Genomic DNA, 12,217 nt, shown 5'->3' on the forward strand with positions numbered 1-12,217 from the left:
ATCCGTTTTGCAGCCTGGTTATAGTTTTTAAGGCCTTTAATTGAAATCTTGATGCTTTATTTTCTTTGCTCTTTTTTCCTTTTTTTTTTTTTTTTTCCTCCTTCTTCTTTCTGTTGCATCTTTTACAACTCCTCTCAGGCTGCTGCCCATTAGTTCTGCTCCTAAGAGTCAATGGGGCTTCCTTGGAAAACCCCATCGGTCTCATTCCTGGGGCAAACTCTGATGGGAAGAACTAAGGGGTTTGCATGCTGAGAGGGGTTTTTGTTTCACGGCTCGGGTGCTGACAGGCGTGTTATTTGCGTGTGTAACTCTTCTGTGCTTGTTTTGGAAGATGGGCTGTAACGGGCACCGTAAAAGCGGTTTGATAACAATTGGGGAGGGTAACACTTTGACCACAGGAGCACTGTCTGGTCATTTGCTCTTTTTCAGTCTTTTCTTAGTAAAAATAAATCCCAGTTTTAGTAAAAGCTGCAGTGGGCCTTTTGGCTGTGGTGTTTGATTTGTTAACAGCTTGTAAGCACCGGTTGTTGCGAGACAGGGGTTGTTAAATGCAACCTATTTTAACACCAAATTTTACGCAAATGTGACTGTCTTGCTTGGCACACTTTGCATGATGGAACTCGTTTAGGTGCCAAATAACCAGTAGTAATAATTATGTGCAAACATGTCAAATCTAACTATATATGCATTGTTGATCTGGTGGCTTCTAGCAGCTTGTAAAGAATGAGATTCACCAAAGGGCTCAAACTTTTAAAATGAGAGTTACGTGGGATGTGACCAGCTTTTTCTGGTGTGTAACTACAGCTTTTGGCATCGTGGGACTTCTGAAGGCTACGGCAGCACCAAATCATAACTTTGCTATTGGCTGATTCTTTAGAAATCCTTAAGTGTAAAAGAAATACACGCTGTAATGTAAGGTAACAGAAAGCAAATGAAATGCTGCTAGGTTGTGGCACTGACAATGTCGTCATGGTTCCCTTTTTACCGTTGTGCAGTGCTTCTTGGCTACTTGGAGCCGTTGCGACTCTTTCTCCTGATTCATTCTGATTTCTGGGAGCCAGGTGTGAAACTTTGATGGCTGAGTACCTCCAGCCTCAGTCAGCTTCCTATTTCTGTCCAGGACTACAAACGCAAACCCCATGTATTTTGATGCACCGCTAACAAGAGATAAAAGCTTTTTGTCCTAAACAAGTCAAGTATGTCCTGGAAGTTCTGACTTTACTCATAGCGATGACCACAAAGTGAATCATGCTGGTTTTAGGATTTATTTTTTTTTTCTTGTTCTTCTGTCCTTTTTTAAAAGTGCGGACATCAAACCATGTGTGGGAGATGGGTTTCTTCTGCTTCGTGCACAAATCAGCTTTGCAATGCAACTTAGATGCCTCAAAAGTTGGGAAGCTTTTTAAGTTTAGGCCTTTGGGAATTCAGTGGATGATCTGTAGCTCTTATGTCTGTCCAAGACAACATTGCTGTTTATACTTCAGAGTTCTTCTTCATAATGGAAATTTGTGGAACAATGAAGGACTGTCTGGCAGGGCAAGTAACCGGTGTAATCGCTTGTTTTTGTGGAGATGTTAAATGTTAACTTTGCTTTCATTAAGTGAAGATTTGCCCTCTCGGATTCCTTTTAGTTCCCAGAAATAACTGTCTGGGCGGAGCTGGAAGCTCTGGAGCTAAGCACACGTTGGCGGCTCCTTGGTGCCCTCCCTCTCGCGACTGTGCCCTGAAGGCATGTGGGAGCAGGGACCAAGAGATTTCTTTGTTAATGAATAGAATTATTTTGTGTCTTCACAGGTGGATTTGCGATAGTGTTTCTTGTGAGGACTAGCAATGGGATGAAGTGTGCCCTTAAGCGTATGTACGTCAATAACGAGTATGACTTGCAAGTCTGCAAAAGAGAAATCCAGATCATGGTAAGTAGCAACTTGCTACTGGGGCCCCAGACTGGGAGTGGAACGATGTGAGAGCCTGGTCACCGTCTGTCTGTGATCTGGGTAGCATGGTGTTGCAAACTGCGGGTTTTCTTAGCAAAACTGTCTGTGTTTTGGAAAGACCGAATTCCTGGAGTTATGCGAATATATGAAAATTTCCTATTGAATTATTTCAAATTTAAATAGTTCCTATGGACGAGAAAAACATGGGAGCTGAAAAAAGCAGAGAGAATCTCAGGAAAATGAGGGGAAGAATAAATTCCTATGTCAACCTCACAACTTAATAGGAAAAGGAAGAGCTGAAGAGGTCAGCGTCGTTGGGTGTTCGACTTCATGGTGTAACGATCTTTAGTTCGGGGCTAAAGTCTCCAGCCTTTTATACTTCATCAGAAAGCGCTGATGATTCTGATGTAACTGTCTCTGATCTCAAGTCAGTGCTTGAATGCAAGACCTCCGTCCTGAGATGAGTTTGTATCACAACAGCTTCTAATCTTTTGCATTGGGATGAAGGCGCGCGCTGTGTTGGTGAGATTGGTAGATTAAAACCAGTATTTGTGGGACAGTTACTTCCTGGGCTTTTGAAACAGGGAAGCGTTTATAATTAGCACTGGGATGTTTTTCTAGATTATTGGATACAAGGAGTTATATGATAGGATAGCTATTTTTAATAGCTGTTTTAAATGTAGCATCTCTAAACAAAAAATTGAGATGATCCAAATAGATTTGCTTAATCTTGCTTGGAGCCTGGTAAACATGGAAAGTGCCGCTTTTGAGGTTGTAGTCAAAGATACTGGTGAATATTTAGAGTAACTGTGAGGTAGGGAAGGAAATAATAAAAAAAAAAAAAATCCTCATTCTGCTATTTACAACACAAGGTGTAGGTTTGGGGTAGATGATCTTTGTATGAGAAGCTCTTACCTGTAGCAATTCTGGGTGTGTTTTTTGATGTAGCTCTTAATTAGGTTAATACCTTTTAAACTTTAACTTCTGGAGTCTGTGCGATAGCGCAGCGAAGCTTTTGGGCATGCTTTATCTTCGCTGTAGCTAACGGTACGTGGGAGAAGTTGAGATCAGATATTACATCAAAGGCTTTAGCTGTGCTCACAAAGCTTGTTTACTTGGATTTCACTTGCTGGTCCTTTCCATTGTCTCCATGCCTTTGGCGTTCTTTGAAATGTGTGGCTGCCCTGGAAAGCGAGGGTGAGAAGTATCCTTCTTACTCGTCGGGGCTGCTTGCTTATGAGTCTTATCATGAGCACTAAACTTTGTGCGGAAGAACCCATACGTCACTAAAAGGATGTATTTTGTTCTTTTCTAGCTTTCGTGCAATAAAGAAGTATTTTACGCTGCGTTGCACTTTTTGCAACCCTGCAACGTTAATGGTAGAGTGTGGCCAGCAGGGTCTTGATTTCTTTTACTGGTGAAGCTGAACGTTGAACTGGGCTGGCTGTCGCACCCGGCAGCGTGTGGGAAGCTGGCAGTCCCAAAGAAATGGCTTTTCCTTGCAGGTTTAGCACGTGTCACGGATAAGTCATAGATATGAGAACTTGTGCTTTAATCCATCAAGTTACTTAAAATAAGATACTTCTAAAAGCAAGGTTAAAATTTACTATATTACTTCAGTGGGTGTTTTTGAGCGTGCGAAGACTTAGGATACTGTTTGCCAGCAGAAGAGTGGAAGGAGAGGATAAAAGTAAGCACAACATGTACTGTGCACGGCCACCACAACACGTCTGCCTTGTTCTCCCCTCTCCGTAAAAGAGCAGCAGCTCCAGGTGGCTTGGCCTGGGGCGTCTAAGGGAACGTGCAAAAATCCGGACCAATCCCGGAACAAGTTAGTTCATCAGGTTGGCTGTTTCCCTGCTGTTCGTCTCAAACCCTTCTGGAAGGAAAAGAGGTAGAGACAGATCTCAGGTTTGTTCAAGTTTTGTGTGACGATTAAACCAAAGCGACAGAAGCTTGCGCCTAGCTAGGAGAAGAGCTAGGAAAGCTGTTCAGTGTAGAGGAACCATATTAAAATGTTGTTAGCTCTGTATGGCTGGTTTATGCTTTGAATTTATTTATCTTCCAGCGGGATCTGTCTGGCCACAAGAACATTGTTGGATACATTGACTCCAGTATAAACTCAGTAAGTAGCGGTGACGTCTGGGAAGTGCTGATACTGATGGACTTCTGTCGAGGTGAGTGTGGGCTCCATGCATTGTTCCTTGGTAGATTTGTCCCTTTTTGGCACTTAACAGGAAACTTGCACAACATCTTCCTTTTAAAAAACCCAAGCCTGTTCCTAGGCCTGGCCCTTCCTTGCCCACCGAGGAACTGTTTTGAACAAAGCAAAGCCAAAACTAGGTGTGGAGAAGTGGATGATATGTGTGGCTATGTTGACCCTGTTAATGGGACAGGTACCGTTTTTGCCCCTGCCCTCAGTGGTCCTAGATCCTGTCTGTTGTGAAGGAGAACCCTTAAATATATATTGCTGTTTTCCATAGGCTGGTCTGCACAAGAAGTGGCTCTTCTAAAGCTGCCAGGCTGTGGAAAGAAATTCTTCTTCACTTTATGTCATATTGCAAGCTTTTTCCACTTCAGCCGGGCTTAGGATTGTTCTGGAAGAAGCTTGAAATGGATAATATGAAGCCAAAAAGTATTCCTTTTGCCTCTGACCTTTTTGTTGGCTGTCTCTAGCCAGATAGGCTCAGTCTTTTCCAGCTGTCCCAAAGCTTTGATCTCTTGTGGCTAGGATGTGGTGTTTGGAAAATGATGCATGTGCTGTGCTCAAATGCCTCTTGCAGGAATAGCGTTAAGCAAAAATAGTGTTTTGGCCAGGTGACTTTAGAAGTCTGTGGCTGTTTCAGATGGTGGCAGCTGATGGAAATAGATATTCTTGGGACTGTTGGGCTTTTAACTGAAGCCAGTTGCATCATAGCAAGAAAAACTAGATGCTGAACATGCATGGTACGGCTTTCTGTTCTGCTGTGCCCTCTTTGCTGCTTTGTTTTGATGCAGGAATCTTGTCTGACTTGCGTTGGGTTTGTTTGCTGGTAAAAGGAAGCACCTTATGTGTGGTTTTGCTGAAGGAATCATTGCGTAAGCTCTCTGTACGCTTAAAACCTAAATATCACAAGGAATGTTGTAAGAAATAGGCCTGGCAGCGCTAGTAAATCCATACTCCGTGTTGCAGACCCCGCTGTGGAGGGAAGTGCAAACTGTAGCAATTCAGAAAGCACTCTCTCTGCCTGCATGAGCCTCCCCTCTGTCCCAAATTTTGGGCTGATGAAGTAAAAACCATCTTTCTAAGGTGTTTCCTTCCATCTGAAAGGAGGGGAGCTGCAAGGTGGTATTTCTCACGTGGCTTGCTTTTGCCAGACGCTCTGCTTGGCACATGCCTGCCTCCGTCTCCAGCGTTCGGAGCGAAGCAGAGGAATTGCTGTCATACGCTGGATTTTCTCTTGTTACTTTCCTTTTGTGTCAAAACAGTTTCTAAACCAAATCAGTGTGTCTTTGTGTGCAGAACTGCGCTCACTTTCAGTGTGAAGTGTTCACAGCTGCACCATTTATTAAGCTGAGCTTTTCTTTTGTAGCGTGAAAATAAAGTTTTGTGGCGCTTGTGCTGTGAAATGGTAAAGTTTTGCTTTGCCAAAGGAGATTTTTCTGTGTGTATATAGGGTGTTTTGAGGGGGGAAGAACCCCTGTGAGGATTGTTTTGGAAAGGCCTTGACAGCAACAAAACCTCAAAGCTGAGGCAAATTCAAGACTCATTCCTGAAAACTTGATTTTCTTTGTCTGGAGTTTCCCTTGTTACAGATGGATTTTTAATTCTTTTGCCTGCCTTACTTTAGCCGAGCCACTTAGTAGTATGTGGGGTTTTTGAGTGTCTCCCATTCTCCCTCCTTTTGCTTGCATGTGGCACATTATTTTGTGGACTGTGGTTGCCCCAAATTCAGCCTTTTCTTCCTGTAGTCTGACAAAAAAAAGTCTTAATTTGAAGAAGAAAGAAGAAGATGTGGCTCAGTCGGAATCACGTTTGAGTGCTAACACAGCCAGGTGAATGTGGGCCTTAGAAGCTAACGTGCCGCTCTTGAGGCGTCGTTCAAAGACAAGATGAGGTGTCATATCGCAAGCATGCCTGCTGGCAGATACGCAAAACCCCCTGGGATTGAGGCGAGGAAATGAGAATGAAACGAGATGGATAAGCAGATTTCAAAAAGCCTCTGGGGAAGGCTTAGTGGGAATTTTGAGTTTGAACTGGTGAACTTCTTGTGCGCTGACGGCACAGGCAGAGTTTGATGGGGAGCAGACTAAGACAAGTCCTGTCTGGTAGGACTGGGGCTTAGGCCAGGCCAGACCTCACCGTGCGTACCTGCTCTGATCCTTGGTGTCTGTTTCTCCTCAGGAGGTCAAGTGGTGAACCTCATGAACCAGCGCCTGCAGACAGGGTTCACGGAGAATGAGGTCCTGCAGATCTTCTGTGACACCTGCGAAGCTGTAGCCAGGTTGCATCAGTGTAAAACGCCAATAATCCACAGGGATTTGAAGGTGAGTTGCGGACTGCAGTAATACAGCAGGGAGCGTGCCTCCTCCTTAATGTCTCTGTTTGCCGCCTGTGCCACGGCAGACAGGTGTTGAATACCGGTTCTGTGTTTCTGTTGTTAGTAATGAGGAAAAGTGGGCATAAATACCTCTCTCTATTGGAAGATAAAAAAAGAAATGAGCCTCTCTGCTGCTTTCCATATGTTTACCGTCCATAGATCTACTTAAGGAACACAAATTTTTGTGAATAATTCCGTTTTGCGCAGGAGATGTGCCAGAACATATCTGATGAATTATTCACAGTGACTTTCTACCACCTGAAACACTACTGATGTCATAAGGTATTTCACAAAAAGCACGCTGTAAGTTTGTTTCCTGGACCCACATTAAAAGGATCTCTCCAGAGGTGTTGGCCTTGGGGCAGGAGTCTTTAGAAGCTTTTGAAACTGGCCTCTAACTCTCTGTTGACCATGAAAGTGCGTTGTAAAACTCCGTGTGCTTAGCTGGGAACAGAGCTAGGCTGGCAGGGAGAGCTTTTGAAAAACCCCATGCCTGTAATCAAACAAACAAAAAGACGTTCCCTTTCCTCTCGACTAGCTCATAAAATGCCTGAATAATATTCAGCCAAGAAGGAGGTTCCCGTGTACGTTTGAAATTCGGATGTGCTTTGTGGGCCAGGTTCTGTTTTCAGAGCCTTCAGCGAACGTTTGGTTTGTGCTGCTGGCCGTTGTTTTGTAGGAGCAAAAGACGCCACGTGTGCCAACAAGAGCCAGGTAACGCAGAGGGAAAAAGTCCTCAGGGTCTGGTGTGCTTTAACACGTTTCAAATGATTGTGACCCCAGTTTGAATACATGAAACAAGTCTGACAGCTGTTTTTCTAGAGTGAAACGGGTGGAGTCATATCAACTTGAGACCTGGATTTAAAGTTGTTAAGGACTGTGGCAATTACGCAGGCAAGGAAAACTGGGCTGAGAGGATGAGCCTTAGGAACAGGAACCTCTACAATTGATATTAACCCCTGCTGTTACCTTTTTTGAAGAATCCTTAGGGTTTTTTAATAAAGAACAAACTCATTGTGTGGCATGTGAATAGATTCTGGGACATCTGGGATGGATTAGTGAGTTGATCCTGAGTGTTACTCTGTACGCGGAGTTGCAGTTGAAATGGGATGTTATGATCTGATGCTTAGCCCACGCTGCGTGCTTAGAGCCGTAAAGTTTGCATGGTCTGGCTCTTGGCTCTGCCCAAGGTCAGAGCTCTTCTCTGCTTTGAGACATGTTTCCCAGTTTAACACGTATTATTTCTGTTGTGATGACCTCTGGAGCTCCGGTCACAAGTGAGGATCTAAGTACTAACACAGAACTAGTGATTTAGGTATGTTTTGACTTGGAGTTCAAATTTAATAATGGCAAGGAGGAGCTGCAATTCCAGAGCAATTCCAAGAGAGATTAAGGTTCAGAAAAGTTTTGTACAAGTTGTGAGTGTGAGGAAAGGCACCCGCTGGGTAGGTGTTCTGTTGGGGTGAACGTAACCCTGTTGAAGAGTGGGCAGATGTTGACTTTGCAGACAGCTGCACGGAGACCGGAGGCTTTTTTTGCCTTCCAGCTCTTTGATGTTGCTGTAACACTGGAGGTTCCTGCCCAGAGAGCTCTGCCAGCAGAAATGATCGTGTGAATAATCTTTAAGCCCTTTCAGACAAACGCAGCTGGAATAGTTTCAGTGGCCTGCGGCTGTGATTTTGAGTTAACCCAACAGGCTTCGCCTGAAGCAGAACAACCTCCTGTTGGCACAACCTCCGACTGGTATGAAGCGAGCAACAGCTGGGGACAACAGCACCTTTAAGCAGTGCGCCTGTAGGCAAAAGTGGGCATCTTGCTGCGCGTAAAAGCCATGAAATAATAGTATGTCATCCCTGTGTATGTTTATTAAGGTTTTCCTTCCTGATCTGATGGTTAACTCTCGGGTGGTGCATCAGTCTGTCCCTGTGTGCTCACGGCTGAACGATGCGCTGTACAGGGTGCGATATTTGGTTTCGTGTGCTTTGATTGACTGCCATGAAAACAGTATTGGTACGGCTTTTTCCTAAAAATTAGGAAGCCTGCCTCTGCCCTAGTTAGGACCCCTGTAGAGGCAGCGTAAGCCTCCTGGCAGTAGGCTTGCCTTGCGTGGTTATCTTTACTTGTTCGTGCAGGTATTTTCCCCACCCTCAGGGTTCATAGACCATTGCTGCTGCAGGGCATTCCCGAAAAAGATTTTGCTCTCCTCTCTGGAGTGAGAACACTTGCTGTATCTTTGGGTTAGGCCTTTTAGCAGCAAAGAAGAAATGGCCAAACCTTATTACAGCTCTTTGTTACATTATCCTGGCTGTGAAGTCTCTGCTTCAAAGCTGGAATTTGTGCAGAGAAACTGCAAGTGTCAGACCCCAGAGGAGTAGGGTTTAGTGAGGTTGGAGGGAGGAGAAAATCCATCTAGGGCTGATAGTAAAAATTTACACAGCTACCCTATACTTAGTGGGAGTTGTTTCCGTAACTTGTTTTACATTTAACCTTGTCTTTCCAGTCTCAAATCCTATGACTTGTGTTGTTCAAAGCACCAGCTTGGAGCCAACTTTGATTTCTATGGCTTGGAGCTTTCTGCAGTGAGAGGTCTCCTGCTTCTACCTGTGATGCTTCTGCTGGTCTGAACCCATCTGGTTCCAGGAGTAGACGACTGGCTTGCAGATGAGGTGGCCGATTTTTCTTGACGTAGTCACACAGTAGGATACAGCAAAATACTCGGTCAACCCAGAGTATGCTCTGGATCAAGATGTCTTTCTCCTTTCCCTGCTTTCTGCAGTAACCAGAAGGTTGTGCTCTCATGTTAAGGATTTAGTTCCTTCTGCTTCCGTCTTAGGACGAGTCCTCCTAGTGTTGCACTTCTCCGTGGTCTGTTAAGACAGTCATGCTGTGCTGCTCTTCTCTCTCTGCCTTCGATCACCCTTCTTTGTAATGCCAAGTCTTGCCCTGACTCCACCAACACGCCTTTGCCTGGAGTTTGTCTGGACGGCTCTGTGTTCAGAGGGCGATATGTAAAATTGTCCTCTAATGTTAAACCCGTGTATCGACCATGTTAAGAATATGCCTGTGCCAAAATCAGTTAGTGCTCTTAAACGTCACATTGCACGCATTTCTTTGCTAGGAAATGCTAAACAAGCTTTGCGAAGTAAATAGTGAATGGTGCCAGGGGGGGAAGGGAAGTTGAAACTTCTGTGAAGACACCTAAAGGCACTGGAAAACAGTCAGAAAGTGTACCTCGGTCACGCACCCCTCCCAAATCGCTATCTGAGCTTAGAAATACTGGCCTTAGAAGCCGTTGCTCTCACAAGAGGATAACGTGTGTTGATTTTGCTAGTTAAAATTTGCTAGCCTTATTCCTTATCCCTTGCCAGTCTGTCTGTGCAGTGTTTTTACCACTTTACTTAAGCCTTTAGCGAAGAAAAGTATGCGTTTCAGAGAGCAGAGAGAGAAGCTAGCTACGTTCTGCAGCTAACAAAACGGAAGGCAACTCAGAGTTTCCCTTAAAGATTTTTGTTTGGGGTCTAAATCTGACTTGAAGTGTTGGGCACGTCAAAGACCGCAGCCGGAGTTGTAAGCGCTCAGCAGTGCTGAAAACTGGATTGCAGCTTTCCGAGTGTTTGATGGGAAGAAGGCTTCCTCCTCCATACGCTTTTTAAGAGTGCTCTCTGGCCTGGCAGTCAGTAGCAGTAACTCAGGTACTTTGTTTTGCAGTTTGGTTGTGGGGTTTTTTTTTTTTTGTCGTCTTTTTTTCTGGAAGTTACTGAACAAGCCTGGTTGCTGGATAGTCCCGTGCTGATGCTTAATAAAACTTGCAGGGTGTTTCAGCGTGAAGTCACATCAGACTTCTCCGCTACATAGAGTGGCAGGATTCTTCTGGAAATGTTTGGTGGGTATTTGCAGGGAACAGGGAAAAATGCTGTCAGTGTTGATCTGCTAGGGAGAACATCTGTGTGCAATGCTTTATTCAAAGCAGATGGATGGCAGAGGGGGGAAGGGGTGGTGTTTAACCCTTGGTTTCAAGCCAGCATTTCCCCCTTCAGCTGCGTTTTCGGATGCTTAAAACGCTGACTCATTTTTCTTTCCTTCTTGTCGAGGAGGTCTACTTCCAAGAGTTTTGCTAGCGAATGCTTACGTGGTGATTTTTTTTTTGAAATATGAGCAGTATGTTTTATCCCATTGTTGTATCTGAGCATTTGACATTGATTGAAGATAAATACGTTAAAAATTGCGTGCGCTCCCTTGAGAGAACATGCCGTTAACGCCACTGTACAGATGAGGAACTGGGACGGTCTGCCAAAGCAAAGAACTGAACCCGGGTTTTCCCACACCTTACATCGGTGTCGTAACATTTAGACAGCTTTTGTAAGTAGATGCAAGGTAGATTTCTGTTAATGCATGATGAAGTGTGAGTATTTAGGGGAAAGGCAGGGACGCTGCTCATTTTATTTAGTTATTTATTTATTTCAGCTATCCTAGGTGTTTGTTTCAGCATTTGTTTCAGTTGCCTGATTCAAGCTACCAAATAAAGTTTGAACGAAAGAAAGGGGTCATCTCCTCCTGGAGGAACCTCTGCTGATACCACCACCGTTTGGGGAGGACGGGGTACCCAACGCGTTCTGAGAACAGGCAACTAAAGTGTGAGCGTAAGCTGAGGCTTGTTTTGAATGAGACCCAAAGTGACAGGTGAAATGCAGGCAAAGGTCTGGAGATGTATTATAATTTCATAAAGTACAGAAGCATGTGTGCTGTCATCCATTCGCCTCCTTTCTAGAAGGGTTAGCAAAGGGGTTATAGCCCTTTATAAAGCTGCGCACAGCTTGTATTAGCTGTCCCAAATTCAGATGCCAGACTGGCAGTCATAGTAGCTTGGGGAAGTTGAGCGCTGAGGACACCGGGACGCAGTCCTTGTCCCCAAGCACGTAGCAGTCTGAGTAGAGGCAAGGTGATGTGCTTGCAAAAGGAGGAAGGAGAGGTGGCAGGATGGAAGGCAGTGTTAAAACTATGCTTCCACGATTTGACTTCTATTTTGGGAGATGCGATAGAGTTTTGATGCATATTTTCTCTGCTGTCATGTTATGCTTTTATGTCAGACATGTCTGATATGTCTTCAGGCTCATCTACGGAAAACGAATGTTTCTTTGTCTGAGCGATTCTGTATGTGTCTGTGATGCTCGTAGGTTGAAAACATCCTGCTGCACGATCGTGGCCACTATGTCCTGTGTGACTTTGGAAGTGCTACTAACAAATTCCAGAACCCTCAAACAGAAGGGGTGAATGCGGTAGAGGAGGAGATCAAAAAGTAAGTGTGCTTTTCCTTTTCAACTCGGACATGGTGTATATTTGAAGGGTCATTTTTTTTCTTATACTGGGACTAAATTTTACTTAGGCCTGTTGCAGCAGATTGGATGCCGCTGCATAGAAGCGTCTGCTGCAGGTAAATAAGCGCCTGGGGGAAGGTCAAACAATAAATTGAGCTTGATGTAATTGCTTTGGACCTGAAAGACTGAGTGTACTAATGCAGAGAAGTTGCCCACCTTGACGAGGTGGTGACACGCTGTGTTATGTATGGGGTCAGCCTGTCTATGTCCCTCATCTATCTTGGCTTCTTTGAACTGCAGTACAGCAGATGACAAAATCCCTGTCCTCCATGAGCCACTCATCATAAATCCTTGCAGTGACTAAGGGAACGCGTGGCCTGACCCCTCA

At 44.6% G+C, this 12,217-nt stretch overlaps 1 protein-coding gene across 5 annotated transcripts in view; it reads left to right on the forward strand.

Annotated features, from left to right (window-relative positions):
* Positions 1-12,217, forward strand: part of AAK1 (AP2 associated kinase 1) — an 84,297-nt gene that overhangs the window by 26,926 nt on the left and 45,154 nt on the right. For all 5 annotated transcript variants that reach the window (XM_074563698.1, XM_074563699.1, XM_074563700.1 and 2 more), the window contains exons 3-6: positions 1,795-1,913; positions 4,003-4,111; positions 6,319-6,461; positions 11,689-11,810. In XM_074563698.1, coding sequence (XP_074419799.1) covers positions 1,795-1,913; positions 4,003-4,111; positions 6,319-6,461; positions 11,689-11,810 — 493 coding nt within the window. The remainder of the gene's footprint in view (positions 1-1,794; positions 1,914-4,002; positions 4,112-6,318; positions 6,462-11,688; positions 11,811-12,217) is intronic.

Source organism: Larus michahellis, chromosome 20 (genome assembly GCF_964199755.1).
Source record: "Larus michahellis chromosome 20, bLarMic1.1, whole genome shotgun sequence".
NCBI classification, from domain to species: Eukaryota; Metazoa; Chordata; class Aves; order Charadriiformes; family Laridae; genus Larus; species Larus michahellis.